Below are 20,683 nucleotides of genomic sequence, written 5' to 3' on the forward strand. Positions count from 1 at the left end.
GTTTTCATTGCTCAACTATTGCTTAGCAACAAGGCCAAGTTATAGAAACTGCTTTAAGCTGATTTCACAAATCAAAGAACATGAAGACAAAGTGTGCAATAAACACTTATTTTACAGTGTCAGTGTATAAAAGCATTTATTTGATTACATATTGTTCAAGACCGAAGCAGAGGCATGGGCGTTTATGGTCTTTAAAGGGAAATTATTTACTCGACCTCATTGTTCAATGCTGTTATTTTTTTCTTGAACACAAAATAAGTTTTCTTCCATAAAACAAAAAGGCCAATTCACACTGCACCGACAGACGCCAACCAATGCCGACAGTCAGTACGTCACTTCTCAGACATTCCGTGACCCGACAAACGCCATGTCAATATGTTTGAACTGAGAACATTGGAGCCGACCAACGCCAACAAAACACCGACAGGGGTAACACTGATACGACAGTGTCTGTTGCGGTCTGTCGGTGCAGGTTGAATTGGCCTAAATGGTTAATTGCTTTGTTTGCACAAAAAAACATAATTTACCAGTTTATTTACAATGTCTTAATCTCGAACTCACGTTAATGAGAGCACCACAGCGCATGTGTTCTGTGTTGACGCGAGAGCAGACGTTGATGGCGTTGGAGATTCATATTTTGTAATAATTTTGGGGGGGGGGGGGGGGGTTCGCACAAAGAACTTGCATCGCTTCATTAAATTGAGGTTAAACCACTGGAGTCTCATGGATTACTTTAATGATGTCTTTATACCTTTTTGGGGATTGAAAGTGGTAGTTGCGTAGCTGTCAATGGAGGTACAGAAAGCTTTCAGATTTCATCAAAAAGATCTTTATTTGAGTTCTGAAAATGAACGAATGCCTAACATATTTTGGAATGACTTCAGGGTGAGTAATTAATGACAGAACTTTAATTTTTGCGTGAACTATCCCTTTAAGACAACAAATATGGCACCTGGGCTGCTAATTGTAACATCAGATGTCATTGATTTTCACTTGTTTTGTGACCAAAAACATCATTATGTCAAACCTGCAACATATTTGAATCGAGAATAAGTGGATGAATTGCTTTGAGGGTGAATAATAGCAAATAAATCATGCAAAGCTAGTGTATGACTTCAGAGCACTTGGAATATAGCGCACGAGTCATATGGACAACTTTTAGGGTGCTTCACAGAAAGAAATAGCATTTTATAGGTTTGGAACTATATGAGGATGTATATTTTAACAGCATTGATCGGCGGTTTGCAGAAGCAGCAATCGCATGGAGCGACGAGCGATTTTTGTAGGTTGTGCAAAAAGACTGATTTCAGTGAAGTTTGATCAAAGTCCCTTTCAGGCAAGTCATTTCACTCGGCGGCCATCTTTGAAATGCCCCTCGGGCCGCTATTTCAGTCATGCAAGTGCAGCTCCTCTCTTTGAATGGAGAAACATCAAATTCTCCAAGCTTATGATAACATTTCATATTTCCATATTGGCTCTTTTATTTAGAAGGCAGGACTTATTCCTCCATATTACACATTATACTTTCTCCCATGCGTACGAGAGCTTAAAAGGATGGATGGAAGGATGGAAGGTAGGAAGGCATCATGGCACGTTCGAATCCAATGTTAGTTTCACTTCCTGTCTCCTGAGATACCTTCAACTGACCGATTTTTGAAGGCAGCATAGATGTATCCTTCACTGCCTTTGATATCCCACAATCCTGTGCTTTCCATTCTGTGACAGTTGAGCTAAAAAACAAAGATGGCATCTGAAAGTTGCGGTTGGTGGTCAGTTTGTGCATAAATGTAAATTTTGACCAACATTTTCCACTTTTTTAAGTCATTTCTAGTGAGCATGTTGCTAAGCTAACAGTGCAACACTCTAATAATTATAATTACAAAAAAAATTGGGTAAGACAGTCAAGTATTACTATTTGTCAATGCACATTATCATTAAAAAAAAATTAAGTAATATAATATAGCCTAACATTTCTAAACTTGGACTACAGATGAAAAAAATAATTTTAGAGAGGCAGCACTTAAAAATAAATATTTTAGAGCTGGTTATTTTTCAATTAATTATTACTTATACTTACTTATAGCCTAAGTAATATGTAATGTGTGTGTGTATATATATATATATATATATACAGTATATATATATATATATACACACACACACACACACACACACACACACACACACACACACACACACACACCTATATTGTGAGATTTCCTGCTGTATACATACATATATCATTTATATGTCATTTAAATGCTTAAAAACGCTCCCTCTGTAGGGAGTTCATGTTTGGGAAAAAGAACATTTCTCTGGACATTTTCCCATTGGGTCACAGGGTAACAGGGTACAAAGAAAAGTAACTTTTGAAAGTAGGGGAAATGAAGGGGTGGTGAAAATGAGAGGAAACATGCTGGGAAACAGCAAGACAATTCTTTTACGGTACGTACGGACATTCTCTGAAATGTCTAAAACGATCAATTCAAGGGACAGATTCTTTTCATAGACATGTTGTGGGCTTTTATTCACGTTATGAGGTTTGTACGGAGAACAGAAAGAAAGTCCCTGAGCGTTTTGTTCAAGTGAATAAAACACAGTTAGACAGAGCGAGCAATTAATTACTTTTCCAAGTACATCAGAAAAAGAGTTACACCACAGGTCGCCTATTTCAGCTGTTGAGTCAGAAAATGAAAGCGTCTGAGCCTAGCTAGTTGTAAAATAATAACAATAATAATCATAATGACTACAAAACGAATACACATCATATGGTTTGTTTATGCAAAGTGCTTTTAAAGTGAAAATACACATTAAATTGACTATTTACTTTTTAAAAACATGCTCCTGGTCTTTTTATGAAGGATTCATCAAAGCAATTCTGCCTTCACTCAGAAGCAAGTCACTTTATGGAAGAAAAATGGGTTGTTTCTTAGTTTCAGTGAACTAACATTAGTTTACTGAGTAGTACAGTTTCTGAAAACGGCAAAACAGCTGACATTCATCTTCATCTTCCTACTAGTTCTTTGGCGAAATGAAAACATTTCTGATCGCCTCAACAAGGACTTTACTCTGCAAAATGAGAGATGTTAGAAGCATTTACAGCTCAAGATGGTCTGCCGTTCTGTTCCTGGATCACGTATTTGTGAGACAGCACAACGTTGTCGTAATCAAAGTCCTCATCCAGATGGAAAGGAACAACCTCTTCACTTTCATCCTGGAATAAACATTTTACAGGTTAATTCAGGATTTTACAGAGTCTCTGTGAAATGCAACAGAAAAGTGCATCTCAGTCTCTGAGTTACTGCCTGAGCTTGACTGCTCTCAGAGAGTTGTGTGTACCTGATTCTCAGCGGCACTGGGTGTGTGTGTCATCTGGTCTGTGAAAGTCGAGGAGATCTCCAGCAGTGTGTGGTGACAGAGCGATGAAGAGGAGACAGCTATCAGATCTTCTTCAATCTCACCTGGCAGTGCACATGTACCTGACAACACACAACAAGACACGCATGAATAATCAGTTTCTTTTACGCAAAGCCGTCCATCAGCAGTCATTTACAATCAGTTTCTTCTTTTACAGAGAAACTTCTGTCATTATTCACAGAAGAAGATATTTTGAAGAATGTTTGTGCCGCCGGCGATTACCATATAATGAAAGTGGATTGTGACTGATATTGTCAAGCTCCAATAACAATACGAATTACTCACTGTATGTATGATATTATGAGTTTTCTAAAGCCATTTGGTACATTTTTGAGAGAGAAAAAGAAAATTCCAGTCATTATTTGCTAAATATCATCCCCTCCGTTTTCTGCAAAGTGAAATTTTCACAAAAACATAATAAAACATAAAATAGACTTTTGGTGTAGACACAAGAAACTTTCACGTTTATGGTTTATTGTGCGCATATGAAATTTTTAGGGGAAGATTTTTTTATTTTAGAGATTTCTTGTGCATGATTTTTTTTTTAACAAAAAAATTTACATTTTGAAAAAAGTCTCCACATATGGGAAGATTTTATTTTTTATTTTGACAAGATTTTTGGCAAATAAATTAAATTTCGTAAAAATATTTTTTGCACACATCAAAGTTTCTTGTGCAAATGCAAAAGTAGAAAAACATATTTTAAAGGAGACATATCATGCTTTTAAATCGTTCCTTTTTACATATAAATCATACATTTGTAGTCTATATAAAGCGGAACTGCAATGCTTGGGTCTGAATTCCTCATTATTATAGCTCCACAGGCCCCTTTTCTACCCTCTTTCTGATGTGCGTCTGAGAGCAACTCGTTTTGGTGCGGTCTCTTTAAATACAATTGAGACACTTCATACCCCGCCCCCTCTCCAGGTTGTAGCGGTGACACTCGGTTCAACTCCACCCCGTTCGGCCATTTTTGTAGTTTGATAGCAGAGATACGATTATCTAGCGGCACAGAAACGTTTTATTCACACGTTATTAACAAAATGTCAACAACGGAAGACTTGTCCAGCCAGCCTTACATGTTCGAGCCAGAGCGAGATGAAAATGAAGACGACGAACCTGTAGAACAACGTCTTCATACGGATGTATCGCAATGGTGTGTTACTGTATTTACACATGAAACTTTGGTCTTCCGACCTTTTACCACCGTGTCGATTTATTTTGATTAATATGTGCGAGGGAAAGAGGGCAAGACAGCGTCTAGTTTGGAGATGGTGAAGTCTTGTTTACACTTTCGCCTGGCTCTGAAGAGAGAGTGAGCGCGCGCGCGACCGGGTCTCTCTCTCTGCTCGTTCTTTCAGTTAGACATGCAGCCTGTCACAAGCGCAGCAGTTCATCTACATTAGACGGTGTAATTAAGCGTGTGGGTTACTACATCCAACAACCGAACATTTTAACTTACCCTCTCGTATCTTCTGCATCCTTTAGCTTGGACTACAAAATTGCAGCGAGAAATAAAAATGGCGGATTGCTCGAAGTGGTGGGCCGGAAGTCAATGTCCTTATTTGGCAGTTCCGCTGCAAATACTGTGACGTAATAGTTCAAAAAACGTCATAGATAACAGAAAAATCGGAACAGGTTGAAAAATATGACCAAAACAGAATATAAAGATATCAACGAAGCACCTGAAGAGAATAATTTCAAATTTTCTGTACTTCTAAACACTCCAAATATACAACAAAATGTATTTAAGGGCTAAAAAAGTGGATTTAGCATGATATGTCCCCTTTAAATATACGCAGAACAACTTTCATGTTTGAGGTATCTCGTGTGCACAAGAAAGTTTGAAATGTAAATTTTAAAAAAGTCTCATCGTTGGGGAAGGTTTTTTTATTTAGACAAGGAGATTTTAGACAAATAACAAATTAAATGTCGTAAAAACGTTTTTTGCACACATCAAAGTTTCTTGTGCAAATGTAAAAGTAGAAAACGTTTTAAATATACACAAAAAACTTTAATGTCAGAGGTATCTTGTGCGCACATGAAAGTCTGAAATTTAAATTTAGAAAAAAAGTCTCATAGGGGAAGAATTTTTTATTTTGAGATTTACAAAATAATTTAAGTTTTGAAAAAAAAAAATCACAAACAGTGAAGTTTCTTTTGCAAATGTAAAATTTTACATGCACACAAAAAACGTTTTCATGAAGTTTTCATGCATGTGTAGATAAAATTGTTTAAAAAGTTTTCTTGTGCACAAATAAATGTCTGTTTTTCTCAGCAAATGTCTCTAGGAGTTTTGTAAAATCTTCAAACGTAGCACACGTCACAACAAATGTGACAAAACTGACGTCAAACATAACTGATTAAACTCATCTTGTGAGTGATTCATAAGAGTTTGCATGTGATGATTTGAACGCAAACACAAATTAGATTTGTGCTTGCGTTTTTAGTTTTTTATTGTGCTTTTTTGTCCCTTTTAGAGCCTTCTGGAAAAGGCATTCAGCAAACAAAAATTACGTTCTAACGAAAAAAATAAAGTGTTAAGAGTCTGGAACAACATCAGGATCAGTACATTTTGATTGAACTTACACTTTATGTTAAAAAGGAAGGATTAATGTGCTAACAATCAGTTTTCATGTCCTGCATCTCTGGATTTGTGCAGTAGCTTATGTGTGAGTGAGAAAGACATAAGGTCTGGCAAGAACTCGATTGATGCTGATGTTAATTAAACAGCTAATTACTGTCACAGTGAAAGTCATAGTTTCAGCTGCTGAGTGAGGACCAGGCATCTGGGGTGTAGCATGCATTTCTGCGTGTTTGTTTGAGTGTATACAACACCATGTGTGTGTGTGTGTTTGTGGACTGCACACTTCTAAAGAAACCCCACTCACCCACGGCTTTCAGAACAAGGTGGTCTCAAAAACAAGACCATTAACCAGCTCACTAAGGAAACACAGAAAGAAGCTTCACGCAGCTAATGAATCTGAAGGCTGTTGCTGTGATGCCATGTCGTGAACCTCCCTGACCAGCATGCGGAGGCGTGTTTCATTAAAACTGTAGGTACCCTGTAGCTCTTTTTGAGCTTTGATCCGCTTTGACCAGAACCGCCTTCCCCTCAACCCATTTTAAGATTTAGTTTTCATTCAGCTCTAGTGCACTTTTATATTTTCAATCATACATTTTTTGCCAATTGCCATTTTTATTTTGGTTACCAATTTTTGTTGTTGCTTTTCCATCATTTTAGTTCAGTTAGAAACTTGCAGCAATAAAATGGCTGGAAAGTATTAATCTTATTCAACTATTTTATTTATTTTTGTATTAAACTGGTCATTGGAGTTTAAATGAGCCTCTCTGGCACTCAAGAAAAGAGCGACTCATTACAAGCCTGCACAGCGAGCGCTAAGCCTCGCCAAGCGAGCGCTTGCCCCCGGCTCTAATGATGAGGGAGCGGTTTAGAATTTGCATGCATTGAATATGTGTAATAAATGGTAATATATTTAAATCAAGCTGTATGACAGCTCTAATTACAAAACATAGCATGCACATGATATCCACTAAACCCTATTAAAGGTAAAGTGAGACCATGCAATCCTTACATATGCACATGAAAAGAATATTTATGCGAGCATTGCGCACTTAAAATACATCCATACAGGTGATGCCAACATGTCGATGTATATTATGTGAATATTATGTGAATTTGTGATGGATCCAATTCCATTTGAAGCTGTTGTGAAATATGAAAAAGATGGCAAGAATTCATACTGATGTGCTTTACATAAGAAAAAAAAAAAGTGTAAAAAAACGTAAATAAAGACAAAATGTGCATCTAGGCCAGTGTAATCTAGCTAATCTAAACTGACTCGGTGTAAAGTGACATGTCTTTAAATGATGTTTTTTCAAGAAATAAACACCTGTAGCGTCAACATTTTCCTCTTCGTCCTCCGAATCTCCCAGATAATTATCAAACTGCCAAGGAAAGAAACAGTAATTAAATAATCATTTTTACAAACAGTTATTTTAGAATTGATAATTAGCTTCACACAGAAAAGTTCATTCACAACTAACTTAAATAGAGTTCGACATTTACATATTGCTAAGCTAACATCACATTACTCTAATAAGCATAAACATATAGGCCTAGCACACACCTATTAAGTAAATAGTCAATTTTTATTAAACTGATTTATTAAACTGTTTTGGCTAACAATTGTTTCCAATAAAGTTTGATAGTAGCATGTTGCTTAGCTATGACAACAGTTCAGTGTTAACAGGTTAGCTTAGCATACGTTGATGATCTTAAAAAGGCACAGTACAGATAAATATTTTGTAAAATACTACTTTTATTTTGGATTAAAGTCTTGATTTGCTTGATTCCAACAAGAGTTTAAAGGTCCCATGACATGAAATTTTCACTTTCTGAGGTTTTTTAACATTAATATGACTTCCCCTAGCCTGTATATGGTCCCCAAGTTTCTAGAAATTTTAATCGGTGTAAATCAAGCTTTTGCTATCTTTCTCTGCCTTTGAGAAAATGGAAGCTCAACCGGGCTGATCTTGAAACTCCTCCTTATGACGTCATAAGGAGAAATGTTACCTCCCCTTTCTCTGCTTTGCCCGCCCAGAGAATATTTCTCGCCCATGAGAAAGCGAGCTAGGAAGTAGGAACGCGCGCGCGCACGATTTTAGTTCGTCCACGAGAGATATCATGGCTTTTGAGCGAGCGAAGCATAATAATTGCTCAATAATTGGATGTACAAATGAACACCAAAGGGACAATACAGAGCTGGGCTTGCTGAACGTCTGAAACTAAAGTCTGGATCAGTAACGTTACCAACTCTCTTTGGCTACACACCTCGGACAAGTAAGTCAACTAATGATATACAAGTGTGTGGCTTTACTGTTATGGTTACCTAACGTTAGCTTGTTACACGTAGAATGTGGCTGTAACATTACCTATGCAGTTACTTGCGCTAATGTAAAGGTAGAGAGCATCAAGTATGTGTGTGAATACACACACTGTAACGCGAGTGTTGTATTGTACACTTCTTTGTTATTTGGATAACCGTTTTCCTGTTGGTTATATGGCGCGCGCGATATCCGCATTTCAAGATCGCAGAGCTTGATGTAATTGTAATAAGATAAATTACAGACGTTACAGATCTCTCATGAAAAGGCAACAGTAGGTTAGGTTAGCTACATGATAATAACTGTAAACCATCCGAATAAAGTACCGTATCCAGACATAATATTTTAAACTAACCATTCGGAAACGTCCTGCTGGAGCCGCTGAGTTGCAACTTCTTCATCCGTTGCTTCTCCATCTGGATCAGATTCTGGGTCAAACTGAAATGCTTGAACGACTGCGTGTCTTCGTGCCATTGCAATATATCCAACGTAAACATGCATGGTACCGTTGCGCAAGATGGTCAAGGCCACACCCACCCTCCACCTTGCGCCGCCTTTCTCCTCCTCATTAGTCTTTAAAGCTACAGACACCGAAACGGCCCGTCTGAAGGAAGCTCATTCTGGGACTGGCTTGTAGTGGCTATAATTCTGCACCGAGGCTGAATTTTTGGAAAGAGATTTCAGATACAGTACTAGGGACCACTAATGGCGCTTTTCCACTGCATGGTACGGTACGGCTCGGTTCGGTACGGCACGCTTTGGCGCTTTTCCACTGCATGGTACGTTACGGCTCGGTTCGGTACGGCTCACTTTTGGCGCATTTCCACTGCATGGTACGGTACGGTACGGCTCGCTTCGGCTCGCTTTAAATGGTACCACCTCTGTTGAGGTTCCAAGCGTACCGTACCGATACTAAAATGTGACGTGAAAACATTGCAGATCACTGATTGGTCAGACAGAATCATCACTACCAGCGTCATTGTATTTACGACACGAGACACTAAACCCGCTAGATTTAAATAGCCAGTATAAACTTCAAAAAAAAATGGCTGAATCGTGGTCAGTGGACGAGGTGCAGACGTGCCTCTCGTTGGTTGCCGAGGAGTGGATGGGGAAACACGGAATGAAAAATTTGCATTTAATATGATGATATCATGGCAGTAGAGACGGCAACTATAACGATCAGTCCCACCCACTTTGAAGCGGTACTAACTGCAGTGGAAAAGCAACCGAGCTAAAGCGAGCCGAACCGTGCCGTACCGAGTCGAGTCGTACCACGCAGTGGAAAAGCGAAGCGAGCCGAACCGTTCCGCGCCGAGTCGAACCATACCGAGCCGAACCGAGCCGTACCATGCAGTGGAAAAGCGCCATAAGGCCTATATTAAAGCCTACAAAAAGTAGCATGTCATGGGACCTTTAAAGTTAACATTAGCTTAGCATACTCTAATGATCTTAAAAATGCATAGCACAGAAAGATTACGTAAAAGTCCTTTTTACTCAATTGAATTCTTGACTATTTCCAACACTTTAACGTTATCGTTAGCTTTGCATACTTTTGAGTTTAAAGTTAGTGTCAGCATACTCTAAGGTTAAAATGTGTAACACACAAACGTTAAGTAAATTAGTTATTTTTTATTAGACTGAACTTTTGACTTTATTACAGTAATTGAATGTAAGTGTTATCTTATCATAATCTAATGAGCTTATATACACACAAACATTAAGTACAATAGTTCTGAATGAAATAACAGCCTGTTTATAGGCATCTTGGATGAATTTTCACTAAAAACATCATATTGAATTCTGAGATTGCATTCTCTGTGGAAGATATATGCAATGCTGCCTTAGAATATATGCAAAATAAGTTTTCTTCAAAGGCAGAATTATGTTGCTTTCATCCTTAAAATACTGTCTCGCTAAGTAGCTTGTTAGGTTTTGAATGTCCTGACCATTTACCTTCACAGGTCTGTCTGGAGCAGAGCTTGATGGGCCGCCCAGTCTTCCTCCAACACAGCCGCCATCCAACAGCACCTATACAAGCACACAAACTCATAAACTTACTATCTCATTTCCTTTAATGATGCTCTGAAATGACAGCAGCTATGAGAATTGGTGTGATTACAATCAAAACAAAATTATAATCAATACAGCTCTTTTTCTCTCCTTGTGGCGGAGAGCTAAATAATGCAGAGGCTTCTTTTTTTAGCATTGACTGGCCTGGGATGTTGGCTGATGTGCTTTGTGTTATTGACAGTAACTGGTGCTGTGGCTCGCCAGAGCCCCACTGAGATCAATACGCAAGCCAGGCGGGAGTCTTAAGCACCGTTCACACACACACACACACACACACACACGCACACACACACACACACACACACATACCGACAAGCAAAACACACATTGATACACTGAGAGGAGAATTCCAAAAGCCTCGAGGAAGAAATACACCAAAAAGCCAATGGCTTGCCCACAGCTACATTGCTAACTTGGTTGCTAAGAGGTTTTAAGCTATAATTGCTATAATAATTTCTGAGTGAAATTAAACATGTTGATATGTGGTTGCTAGGTAGTTGCATTCAGAAGAAAAATTATAGCGTGCTTACAGTACAAAAATCACCACCATAACGCAAGGTTGTTATGCATGGTGGCCAGAGCATTGCTATTGCTAAGAGGTTCTTAAATGTTTTAATTGGATTTAAACATTTCTATGTGGTTGCTATGTTGTTGCTAGGCTGTAAAAATATGAGTGGTGCTTAAGCATAGAAAAATCATCATAACTCTAAATTGTTATGCATGGTTGCCAGCGTTGCTATATGATTGCTAATAGATTCTGTTTGATTGCTAATAGATTGTGAATTTTATCCTGTTGATGTGTCATTGTTAGGCCATTGCATTCTGATAAAAATATGACTGGCGCTCATAGGTTGTTTTGCATGGTTGCCAGAGCGTTGCTATACGATCACTGAGTGAATTTTAATGTGCTGATATGAGGTTGCATTCTAAGGAAAATGTGAATGGTACCCTGTTCAGTCTCTATGAAGCCCCTCCTTCCAAAAAGTGTAATGTGCTCTGATTGGCCGGCTGGACCAGTGTTCAGTGATTGGTCAACCACTTTTAGTTTCTGAAAAGTCACGCCCCTTACCATAACCGCGAGTTTCAACACACTACTAGCGCAACTCAACTAGCCCTTTTTTTTAGTATGCCTTGGGCTGGAAATTTTTAATAAGGAATATTGTGACGCATTCGTTCCCAAAAGAAAACTCAAGACTACAATCGAGGCATTTCAGGGAGTTCAGAAACAGTGCTGGACACAGTGAAGGACCTGTATGTGAGTGTGAGTGTGTGTGTGTGTGTGTGTGTGTGTGTGTGTGTGTGTTAAAGCAGAAGACTTAATTATTTTTTAAAACTTTGACTGAAGAGAAGGAGAGCTCTGCCTGAACCTCTCCCAGTAAAGACTTGACGGTTCGAGCGGTTTGAATCTATAAGGCTGTGACCTCTTCCTGATCAGCAGTCGGTGAGCAGCGATTCGCCTGTCCCATCCTTCGGTATACGCTCTCCTCCATCTCTGTCACTCCATCCTCTCTTTGTCGCTCTCGGCTGCTGTCCATCTCTCTGTCTCCATGTCCTCTAGGAGCAGTCAAACGCGTATCCCTCACGTTCTCTGCAATGGGAAACGACAGTGAAGACCACAGGCGAAGGATTTACGGACGTATCCGAGGAAAGAAGATGTATGTGGCGTTCAGTATGCTCACCTGGGGTCAGGTTCGTGAAGGTGGACAGGAACTGCTCATACGTTTGCTCCGGGGAGTTGCAGAACTGCTCCAGAGCTTCAGTCATGGCTTGGTCATGGTTGTCCACAACTGAGCCATTAACTAAACCTGGCATCCTGTCAAACCTATCCACATTGAGAAGAGATACAGAAAGAAACAGAGAAAGAGATATTTAAAGAGATATTTGTTTACACCATGCAAACCAGAGAGCCTGAACCAAGCCAAATGAAAAGGAAGTATTGGTATAAAAACCTGAGAAAAAGAATGAAGGGATTCTGCTAGGCTGCACTTTTTTACAGGTCACTTATCATAGCGATATGCATTATAGCTGCATTAGCCCTGATTGGAATAAAATTATCATTTTGAAGTTCAGCTTAATTACAATCAATGACGGCCGGGGAGGGGGGCGGGCAGTGATTGCCGTGACATTAAAATATAATGAAGAATGGCGTGATAATCGTCAGAAACTACGAGCTGTCGCCGTGTCATTCATCACGAACACGCCCCAGGGAGAGCCTTCTTCAGGTGGCACATTAGCAGGGACAGAAACAGGTGCTACACTAGAGTCTAATTACTCTCCTCTATCAATAATACAGCGCAAGTCCTTGCAGGGCTTCAGGCGTCAGCTGCACTGCTGGTCCACCTCTTCCTTCTCTCTTGGAATACAGCTTGTGCCAGCGCAAATCCTCTTTTGGCATTAAAAAACTACTGTCAGGATTTACTAAAGACACGCATTGAAAAATTAGCGATGAAAGCAGTGGGCACAGTTATTGCATATGCATTTGTAGGAGTTCATGGGAGGAAAGTATTTAAATGAATCACGCAAGGTGATTTACTAAAGTTTGCACTCGTCAATTTACTGTTGTTTGCGGCATTATTTACCTGCCAAAAAAAGCACGTCTCAAACCAACAGACGCTAACTGGTAGATTGCGTTGGTTATTATGGAACTGATCTGTGTTCTTTTATTTTATCAGAACTTTCCACTCCCATCGGCGCGGTTTTGGAATTGTGCTCTCACGTTCTCTCACGCTAATTTGCCCTGTTTAGTAAATCTGGTCCATAGACTGTTAGTGCTACATGTATTGAATACCCAGATTTGCTAAAAAGTGCAGTATAGGAAGTTTGCGAAGTCCTGTATACCACAATGTACTGCATTTAATTAGACCTTCCATTTAAGTCATATAAGCTTAATTTTATATACACCTAAAAAAAAGGTTAAAATATGTATCATTGCATGCATACTGTTTTTAAAGAATAAAACCAATGTTGTTTTTGGTAACTAAATTATGTTTATTAAAATAAAGCTGAAATATAAATATTAGATGAAAAACTTTTTAAAAAAAACGTACAAAACAAAAAATCAGAAAGGTTGCATTCGCAACAAACTGACATAAAACAGGTTTAAGTTGAAGTAATTAGCCAATTAGAATTGAGCCATCTCCTGGAAATTAGTTTTTGCAGGGTTGGATGTCTGATATCAAATCATGGGCGTCGGAAGCAAAAAAAAAGTGGGTGGGTCCTCCCCCAGAAAAATGTTACTAATAAAATTTCATGTATTCTGATGCCTTTTAATTAAACAAGTAAACTAAACTCGCCACCACATTGTGCATTAAATGCACAGCTATCCGTGGATTAACCTGCTGATACCATGGTCATTTGCCAGCATTGACAACTTAAAGCGATGTTTGCAATATTTGACTGGAAGGGTACAACGGGTGTTTTTTTCGTCAGTTGCGGCTCGTTGAGAAATATAATGTAGCTATTTTAGCGGAAATGGAGTTTAATTCATTAGGGCATTCCTCAAGTGGAATGGATTTGACTGACGACGCTCTGAAAAGTGAACAGACATATGCGCTGAATGTAAAAGTGAGTGGGTCCAATATCATGGTCTTAAAAAGTGGGTAGGTCTTGTCCCACCCACATACAATGGTTCCGACGCCCATGTATCAAATCATTGCATTCGGACCAAATTCAATGATTGGACGAACATTTTGTGGTCATACGCCTTCCGCAGACTCTCTCTCTCTCTCTCTCTCTCTATATACATTTAGACCACTTTACTTAGTGATTGCTATCAGGATGTGAAGAGACTTTCAACCAGCATAACAAAAAAATGTTTCTGGAACGAATCACCTACCCTGCTTTTAATGATTTGACCAAATTGATTCTTTAAAATGAATCGGACACCAAACACAAGAAACTACATGCTATAATCAATGAGGTAGTCTGAAAGTGATATCCTTGTTCATTATAATGCAAGCATTGTAGTTTTGTTGTGTTGTGTTGCGTTTCAGCCTCCCTTCCGTCTCTTTGTGACAGAGCTGGCAAACAACAGCATTTATTTGCCTGCGCCGTATGCAAATCCGCGACAGGACTCAACAGGTTTTTTTTACAGCATCTGTAAGTGTGAACACCGGCATGTAAGTGCACTTGAGCGAGAGGATAAAGCTCTCCTATGCGCTTGGAGACACCGGAGGAATTCTTTCTGTGTGTGTTGCGCCTCAGGGGAGTCGCTCATCCTCCTCTTCATGGCCCTGCTCTTCAGACACAGGTGCTCCGCTGTTTGTGTTTTTCACTGTTCTTCCAGGCACTCGTGGTTACGGGTCTTTGTTTTTGCACTCTCGCACACACACACACACACACACATTTCTCGGCCTCCAAAACAAACACGCAACTGCACGAGGGCTCTGAAACACAAAAACATTATGCTAATGAGACCGGCACAGCTGTTCCCTTCTTCTCCCTCTCTCTCTCTCTTTCTTTCAACACCAGTCGCCTAATTTCTTTCATTCCTTTAAAGAGCCGCCAAGCAGAAACAGTTAATGCAAATATAAGCCTGGGGAAATAAGGAGTATTTTTACAAATCCGAGCTACCCCTCCTGCCAAAATGTGATGTGTGACTCACGCATTCTGTATTTGGTGTAATGAGAGTGAATCATTCTGCTCCTCACTGAACCTGATTGCACACAGACCACTCAGATACACAGAGGAGACTATTTTAACAGCACATTACATAGAGACGGGCTACACTGTCACAGATGCGATTATGAAGAGTGTGATTTTGGTGTCGAATGCAGGTCATAAAAGAACCCGAAATATATGTGATGGCAATGTGCAACGTGACACAATCTCAGCCAATAAAAGATATTTTGAGACTTTTCAATTCGAGTGCTCTAATATGCATTAATTCATGCTTAACTAATGCACAGATAATCACATGTTAATGTATGATTCATGAACTAAACCACTCATTAATGATTACTGCATCAGCAACTAATAAAGAGTCTAAATGATTGATAGATTAAGTAATACTGTATATGAATTGCTATTGACTAAATGCGTCATCATGTAATAATTCCTTAACACAGGGGTCTTCAATGTTTATCAGGACAAGGACCCCTTAACTTAGTATTAAAGGTAGGGTAGGCAATTTGTTTTATAAACACTTTTTGTTATACTGGTTTAAACTCTCTTCACATCCTGATAGCAATCAATAACAGAAGTGTTCTAAATATTAAAACGTACATATATCTTCAGTGGAAGTCTCAGGATCAAAAAATGTTCATCCAATCATTGCATTCGGTCCTGAACCAAAACAACGAGCTTATGCAGAGTCCATGTCCAAACCGTAATTACGTTCTACCCTGAGTTGATCACGTCCTCAAACTCAGATTTATGCGTTTCCATGTGAACACTATCAATGGGGAAATGAATCAGTAGCAGTCAGGTTGTGCAAGTAAGAGCTCTGTTAGTTGTTAATGTTCACTTTTTTTGTAATGTTAATCTTTGAGACATGAGGTAATTTAACGCCGTCTCTCGTGACGCGTCGCACAAACTGCTGTGCGTTCATGTGTTTTGAAGGATGCGTGACTTTGGAGACGCTCTGAAGGGAGGGTGGGATCTCATGCTTTCAAAGCTAACTTGCTATTGCTAGCCTCTCTGCAACTGCCTACTCTACCTTTAACTAATAGTGTAAATGAACGCGTTAATTACCACAATTGGTCAAAGCTATGTACTTCAACTTTCAGTTGTTGCTTTAATTTATCATTAGCTAATGATTTGCAAATTTGGCACATGACTATTAACTAATTGTTAAGTTATATACCATTATGGTTATGGGTTTTGACATCCCCTCTAAAGGTCTGCAGGGCAGTTGCACAGTTGAATGTAATGTCACAGAATGTGTTTGAAGGATGGGTAAGTTGGGCAGCACACATATCAGCACACCAGAATCTGAACTAATTACACCGTGATTAAACTTGACGTGACCATTGTCACATCATGCCACAATACAGCTGTCTACACTGGACGTCACCATTGCAAGTCCATTTGTCCTTCGTAACAGAAGTCTTGTAGTACGTCAGAAATAGAATGTGTCATCAGTTTACTGTGGGTTGTGTGGCATCGCACCACATCCAGTGTAGTATCATTTATTATAATGGGTTCTATTGTCTTCGTCCAATCTAGACACAGTGTTATGAAATAGCAGTGCCTGGCCGCATGTTCTCACTGTTCTGCCTTTAAATCTTAGACCTCAAGATTAACCTGACATATTCCTGCGCCATGAACAACAAGGTACTGGATGGGGCAGTTCATCTGGCACAGTGGAATCCCGGTTGTAGACGGCTGGAAATTGAAATCCATGGCTTAGTGTGGATGTCAAAACCAAAATGACATATTACTTAATTAGTTTATGCGCCACAACAAGTAAAGTCATAACATTATAATACCTTTTCAAATCATTAGCTAATGATTAATTAATGCAGATGACTGGAAGTTGAAATACATGGCTTCGACCCATTCTGGTAATTAACACATCAATTTTACGCTATTAGTTAATACTATATGTTATTAAGGAATTAACATATTATGACACATTTAATTAATAACAATTCATATATTACTTAATCTATTAATCATATAGAATCGTTATTAATTGCTGATGCAGTAATCATTAATAAATGGTTTAGTTCTTCATGAGTCATACATTAACACGTGATTATATGTGCATTAGTTAAGCATGAATTGATGCATATTAGTTCATGCGTATTGTAACGTTTTACCGGTATTTGATGTTTAATTGAGTTACATGTGAGTTATAACTTAACAATGTTTGATTTATTGTTAAACATATGTGAGTGTGAATGTATATAAATTAGAATTATTATTATTATTATAACAAGTGCCAATCACGCTACATAGTGTTACCATGGTAAGTGTACATTTTGGAAGATGAAAGTTACATCTGGGAGATCCATAATGTATGGAAAAAAACATCAACTCAGCTGATTTGCAAACTGACAAGTGAATGAATCATCAATTGAACTGTAAAACACAAACACAAAGTCCATATTTATACACAAGCCAATAATACACCGAGTTTGTACTTGTTTTCATTCAAACTTGTGCGAGTTGTGTTCAAACACCTGTTGTTAGCAGCAGTTACAGGCAGTTAACCTCAAGATGAGCCAGTCAACCTTCACAAACACTGAACCTCTGCCACTGTCACTAACCATTTGCTTTAATATCTCAAATAAAAGTTAGCAGCACCAAACAGCTCCCAGATTTCGGAGTGCATTGACCAGGAGGTAAGAAATATACATATTATTAGGATGAATATTGTTAAGACTATATTCTAGATATGGAATATTTGGACTGTGGTCGGCTATTCTGGTGCCATATAGAGTAACGTTAGAATTAAAATAAGCACGTAAGTTAATGGCGTGTTCTTATAATATAATTATTAAAGTATGTCGTGATTTAAAAGATTGTTATCTTCAACTTGTTGTAGTGTATCACTAGTGTTGACAGACAGCGCTTGCTTAACGTAACGTTAACGTTAAACTTACTTGTTTTAATAAATAACAAAAATCTCTAATTTGATTACCTAAAGACATTAATCAAACGACAAACGAATCTAAAAAGTGTAAAAAGGAAAAACGCTGCTAGCTGTTAGAAGACAGTAAGAGAAAAGGAGAGAGGAAAGCTTATAAAATATCTCAGACGTACCGTTTAAATGTAGAACGAGAACCCCCAGTTTCGCATTGGATGCTGGGTAATGTAGTCGTTTTATTGCAAGCTTAACGCGATCATCTAAGAAAAACGGCACTAAAGAAAACTACAACTTGTTTCTTGTGGGAATGTTTCTGTGTTATTATGGAAACAGGGAAAGGGTTATATGGTTCCGCATTTTTTTCATACTTTGATTTTTTTTTTTTTTTGAAGTTAATTGCATACTACTCTTACTAATAGGAGTATGCTGGTATGCTATTCAGAATTCATCCTTACGATCGTGCAATTTACCTGAATTTTATTATGTAATATTTTATTTATCAATAAAAATAATGTTTGTTTTTTTTTGTTTTTTTTTTTTACACAGCTCACTGCAAAAAGATGTCCTTACAGCCTATAACTGCTGTGAACTGTGCTGGCCTTGTGCAACCAGGCTTCTCCTTACTAGAGCTGGATGGTGATGTTTACCTCTTTGGTCAAAAGGGCTGGCCGAAACGCTCATGTCCAACTGGTGTATTTGGTGTCCGCATAAAAAACGGAGAACTGAAGCTGCGAGCCATTTCATTTTCAAACAACTCCTGTTATCTCCCTCCCCTCCGATGTCCTGCGGTAGCTCATTTTGAGCCTCGTGATGGCAGCCCTGAATGTTACCTCATTCATGGTGGCCGAACTCCCAACAACGAACTGTCTTCAAGTCTCTACATGTTGAGTGTAGACAGCAGAGGATGTAATCGTAAAGTCACATTGCAATGTCAAGAAAAAGAGCTGGTTGGAGACGTCCCTAGCGCTCGATACGGCCACACCCTCAGCGTGATCCATAGCCGAGGGAAGACCGCCTGCGTTCTGTTTGGCGGCAGGTCCTATATGCCCCCCACCGAGAGGACCACGGAGAACTGGAACAGTGTGGTGGACTGTCCACCTCAAGTCTTTCTTATTGACCTAGAGTTTGGTTGCAGTTCAGCCCACACCCTCCCCGAGCTCACGGATGGCCAGTCATTTCACGTAGCTCTAGCGAGAGAGGACTGTGTCTACTTCCTGGGCGGTCACATCCTCAGCTCTGATTGCCGACCACCTCGTTTGATCCGCCTACGTGTGGAGCTTCTCCTAGGAAGGCCTGTCATCACCTGTAATGTTCTTCAAGAAGGTCTCTCCATCACCAGTGCCATAACCTCTCCCATTGGCTATCATGAGTACATTATTATCGGCGGGTACCAGTCTGAGACTCAAAAGCGCATGGAGTGCACCTACATTGGCCTGGATGATGTCGGAGTCCACATGGAGCCACGCGAACCTCCACAGTGGACCAGCGAAATAATCCACAGCCGTACTTGGTTTGGTGGCAGCCTGGGCAAAGGAAGTGCCTTTTTTGCAGTCCCATCAGAAGGAAACCCAACCCCACCAGATGCCTACCATTTCTACCAGGTAAACTTCCAGAAGGAACCAGATGGAGAAGCATCAACTCAGGGATGCAGCCAGGAGTCCACTGACTTTGAGGACTCTGCACCTTTGGAAGACTCTGAGGAGCTCTACTTTGGCCGAGAGCCTCATGAGCTGGAGTATAGCAGCGATGGAGAGGGCGACACCTACAATGAGGAAGATGAAGAGGATGAATCTCAGACAGGCTATTGGATCAAGTGCTGCCTCTCCTGTCAGTTGGACCCCAACACCTGGGAGCCCTACTACTCTACTGAGCTCACCCGACCTGCCATGATCTACTGCTCCAGGGGTGAAGGTGGACACTGGGTCCATGCCAAGTGCATGGAGCTCCCTGAAAGCCTTTTGCTTCGCCTCTCTCAAGGCAATAGCAAGTATTTCTGCCTGGATCACGGAGGCCTGCCGAAGCAGGAGATGACTCCACCACGCCAGATGTTGCCATTGAAGAGAGTCCCAATGAAGATGACCCATCGCAAGGCTCCAGTCTCACTGAAAATGACCCCAGCTAAGAAGAGCTTTCTGCGAAGACTTTTTGACTGAATTGTTGATGTTCTGTTAAGTTATATATCATGATATAATATCATTTTACATTGTTGTTGAAGTTTATTTTGTTGTTAATTTTAAGAATATCAATTGATTTTTATATTAACAAAAATTGGAGAAGTGTATTTTTTCATACTGATAAAAACAACAGAAATGAATGGTTAAATCAATGAAAATGCTTATGGCAGTATTAAATGCATTTTTTTTTTACAAGTCTTGTTTATTATTACTAAGCTGATGATTTGTTGCTTTTTTAAATGTGTGGAAAAGATTGTAGAGTATGATTTTCTGTTTTAATAAAGATAATTACAGAGAGATTATATTTTAACCTCATGTTATGTTTATAATTATAATTATGCACATATTATGCAAACACATTAGATAAGTCAATAACATATGTGTGTTTGTGTGTGCATATATATATATATATAGTTCAGATGCAAAAGCCTCTAAGTGCCATCTGAAATTTTCTTCTAGAATGATCATTTTTATCAAGCTTGTATATTTAAATTCAATAATTTCACTTAAATGGCAATGTAAATTATCTATTAATTGTCATTTAAGTGAAATTACTGAACTTAAATATACAAGCTTTATA

The 20,683-nt window shown here is 39.1% G+C and overlaps 2 protein-coding genes across 7 annotated transcripts; one reads left to right on the forward strand and one right to left on the reverse strand.

The window, feature by feature from the left end:
* Positions 1-816: 816 nt before the first annotated feature.
* On the reverse strand, positions 817-18,221 carry iftap (intraflagellar transport associated protein). Of its 6 annotated transcripts, none has more exons than XM_084094597.1 (8): positions 18,106-18,221; positions 12,078-12,220; positions 11,820-11,986; positions 10,282-10,356; positions 7,332-7,386; positions 3,340-3,479; positions 3,101-3,214; positions 817-1,730 (listed from the first exon to the last, which is right to left on the reverse strand). In XM_084094597.1, exons 2-7 carry the CDS (start codon positions 12,208-12,210, stop codon positions 3,104-3,106), a joined length of 681 nt encoding a protein of 226 aa, XP_083950723.1. In that variant the 5' UTR covers positions 12,211-12,220; positions 18,106-18,221; the 3' UTR covers positions 817-1,730; positions 3,101-3,103. The 6 variants fall into 6 exon arrangements, with proteins under 6 accessions (XP_083950723.1, XP_083950724.1, XP_083950721.1 ...); XM_084094598.1 differs by lacking the exon at positions 18,106-18,221 and adding an exon at positions 17,319-17,421; XM_084094595.1 differs by lacking the exon at positions 817-1,730 and adding an exon at positions 14,234-14,783 and having other exon boundaries at positions 2,509-3,214; positions 18,106-18,126.
* Positions 17,553-20,413, forward strand: rag2 (recombination activating gene 2). The gene is made up of 2 exons (XM_084094592.1): positions 17,553-17,684; positions 18,476-20,413. Exon 2 carries the CDS (start codon positions 18,490-18,492, stop codon positions 20,080-20,082), a length of 1,593 nt encoding a protein of 530 aa, XP_083950718.1. The 5' UTR covers positions 17,553-17,684; positions 18,476-18,489; the 3' UTR covers positions 20,083-20,413.
* The last annotated feature ends 270 nt before the right edge of the window (positions 20,414-20,683 follow it).

The sequence above is a fragment of the Abramis brama genome (assembly GCF_963993115.1).
Source record: "Abramis brama genome assembly, chromosome: 20".
Lineage (NCBI taxonomy): Eukaryota > Metazoa > Chordata > Actinopteri > Cypriniformes > Leuciscidae > Abramis > Abramis brama.

What these genes read in the sequence shown, in the direction of transcription:
- iftap (XM_084094598.1), bottom strand. An exon ending in CTCCAGACAGACCTGTGAAG is followed by an intron (nt 7,387 to 10,281) that starts GTAAATGGTCAG and finishes TTTCCTTGGCAG; the next exon opens with TTTGATAATTATCTGGGAGA. An exon ending in GGAAAATGTTGACGCTACAG is followed by an intron (nt 3,480 to 7,331) that starts GTGTTTATTTCT and finishes GTGTGTTGTCAG; the next exon opens with GTACATGTGCACTGCCAGGT.
- rag2 (XM_084094592.1), top strand. Translation starts at nt 18,490, where the DNA reads ATGTCCTTACAGCCTATAACTGCTGTGAACTGTGCTGGCCTTGTGCAA.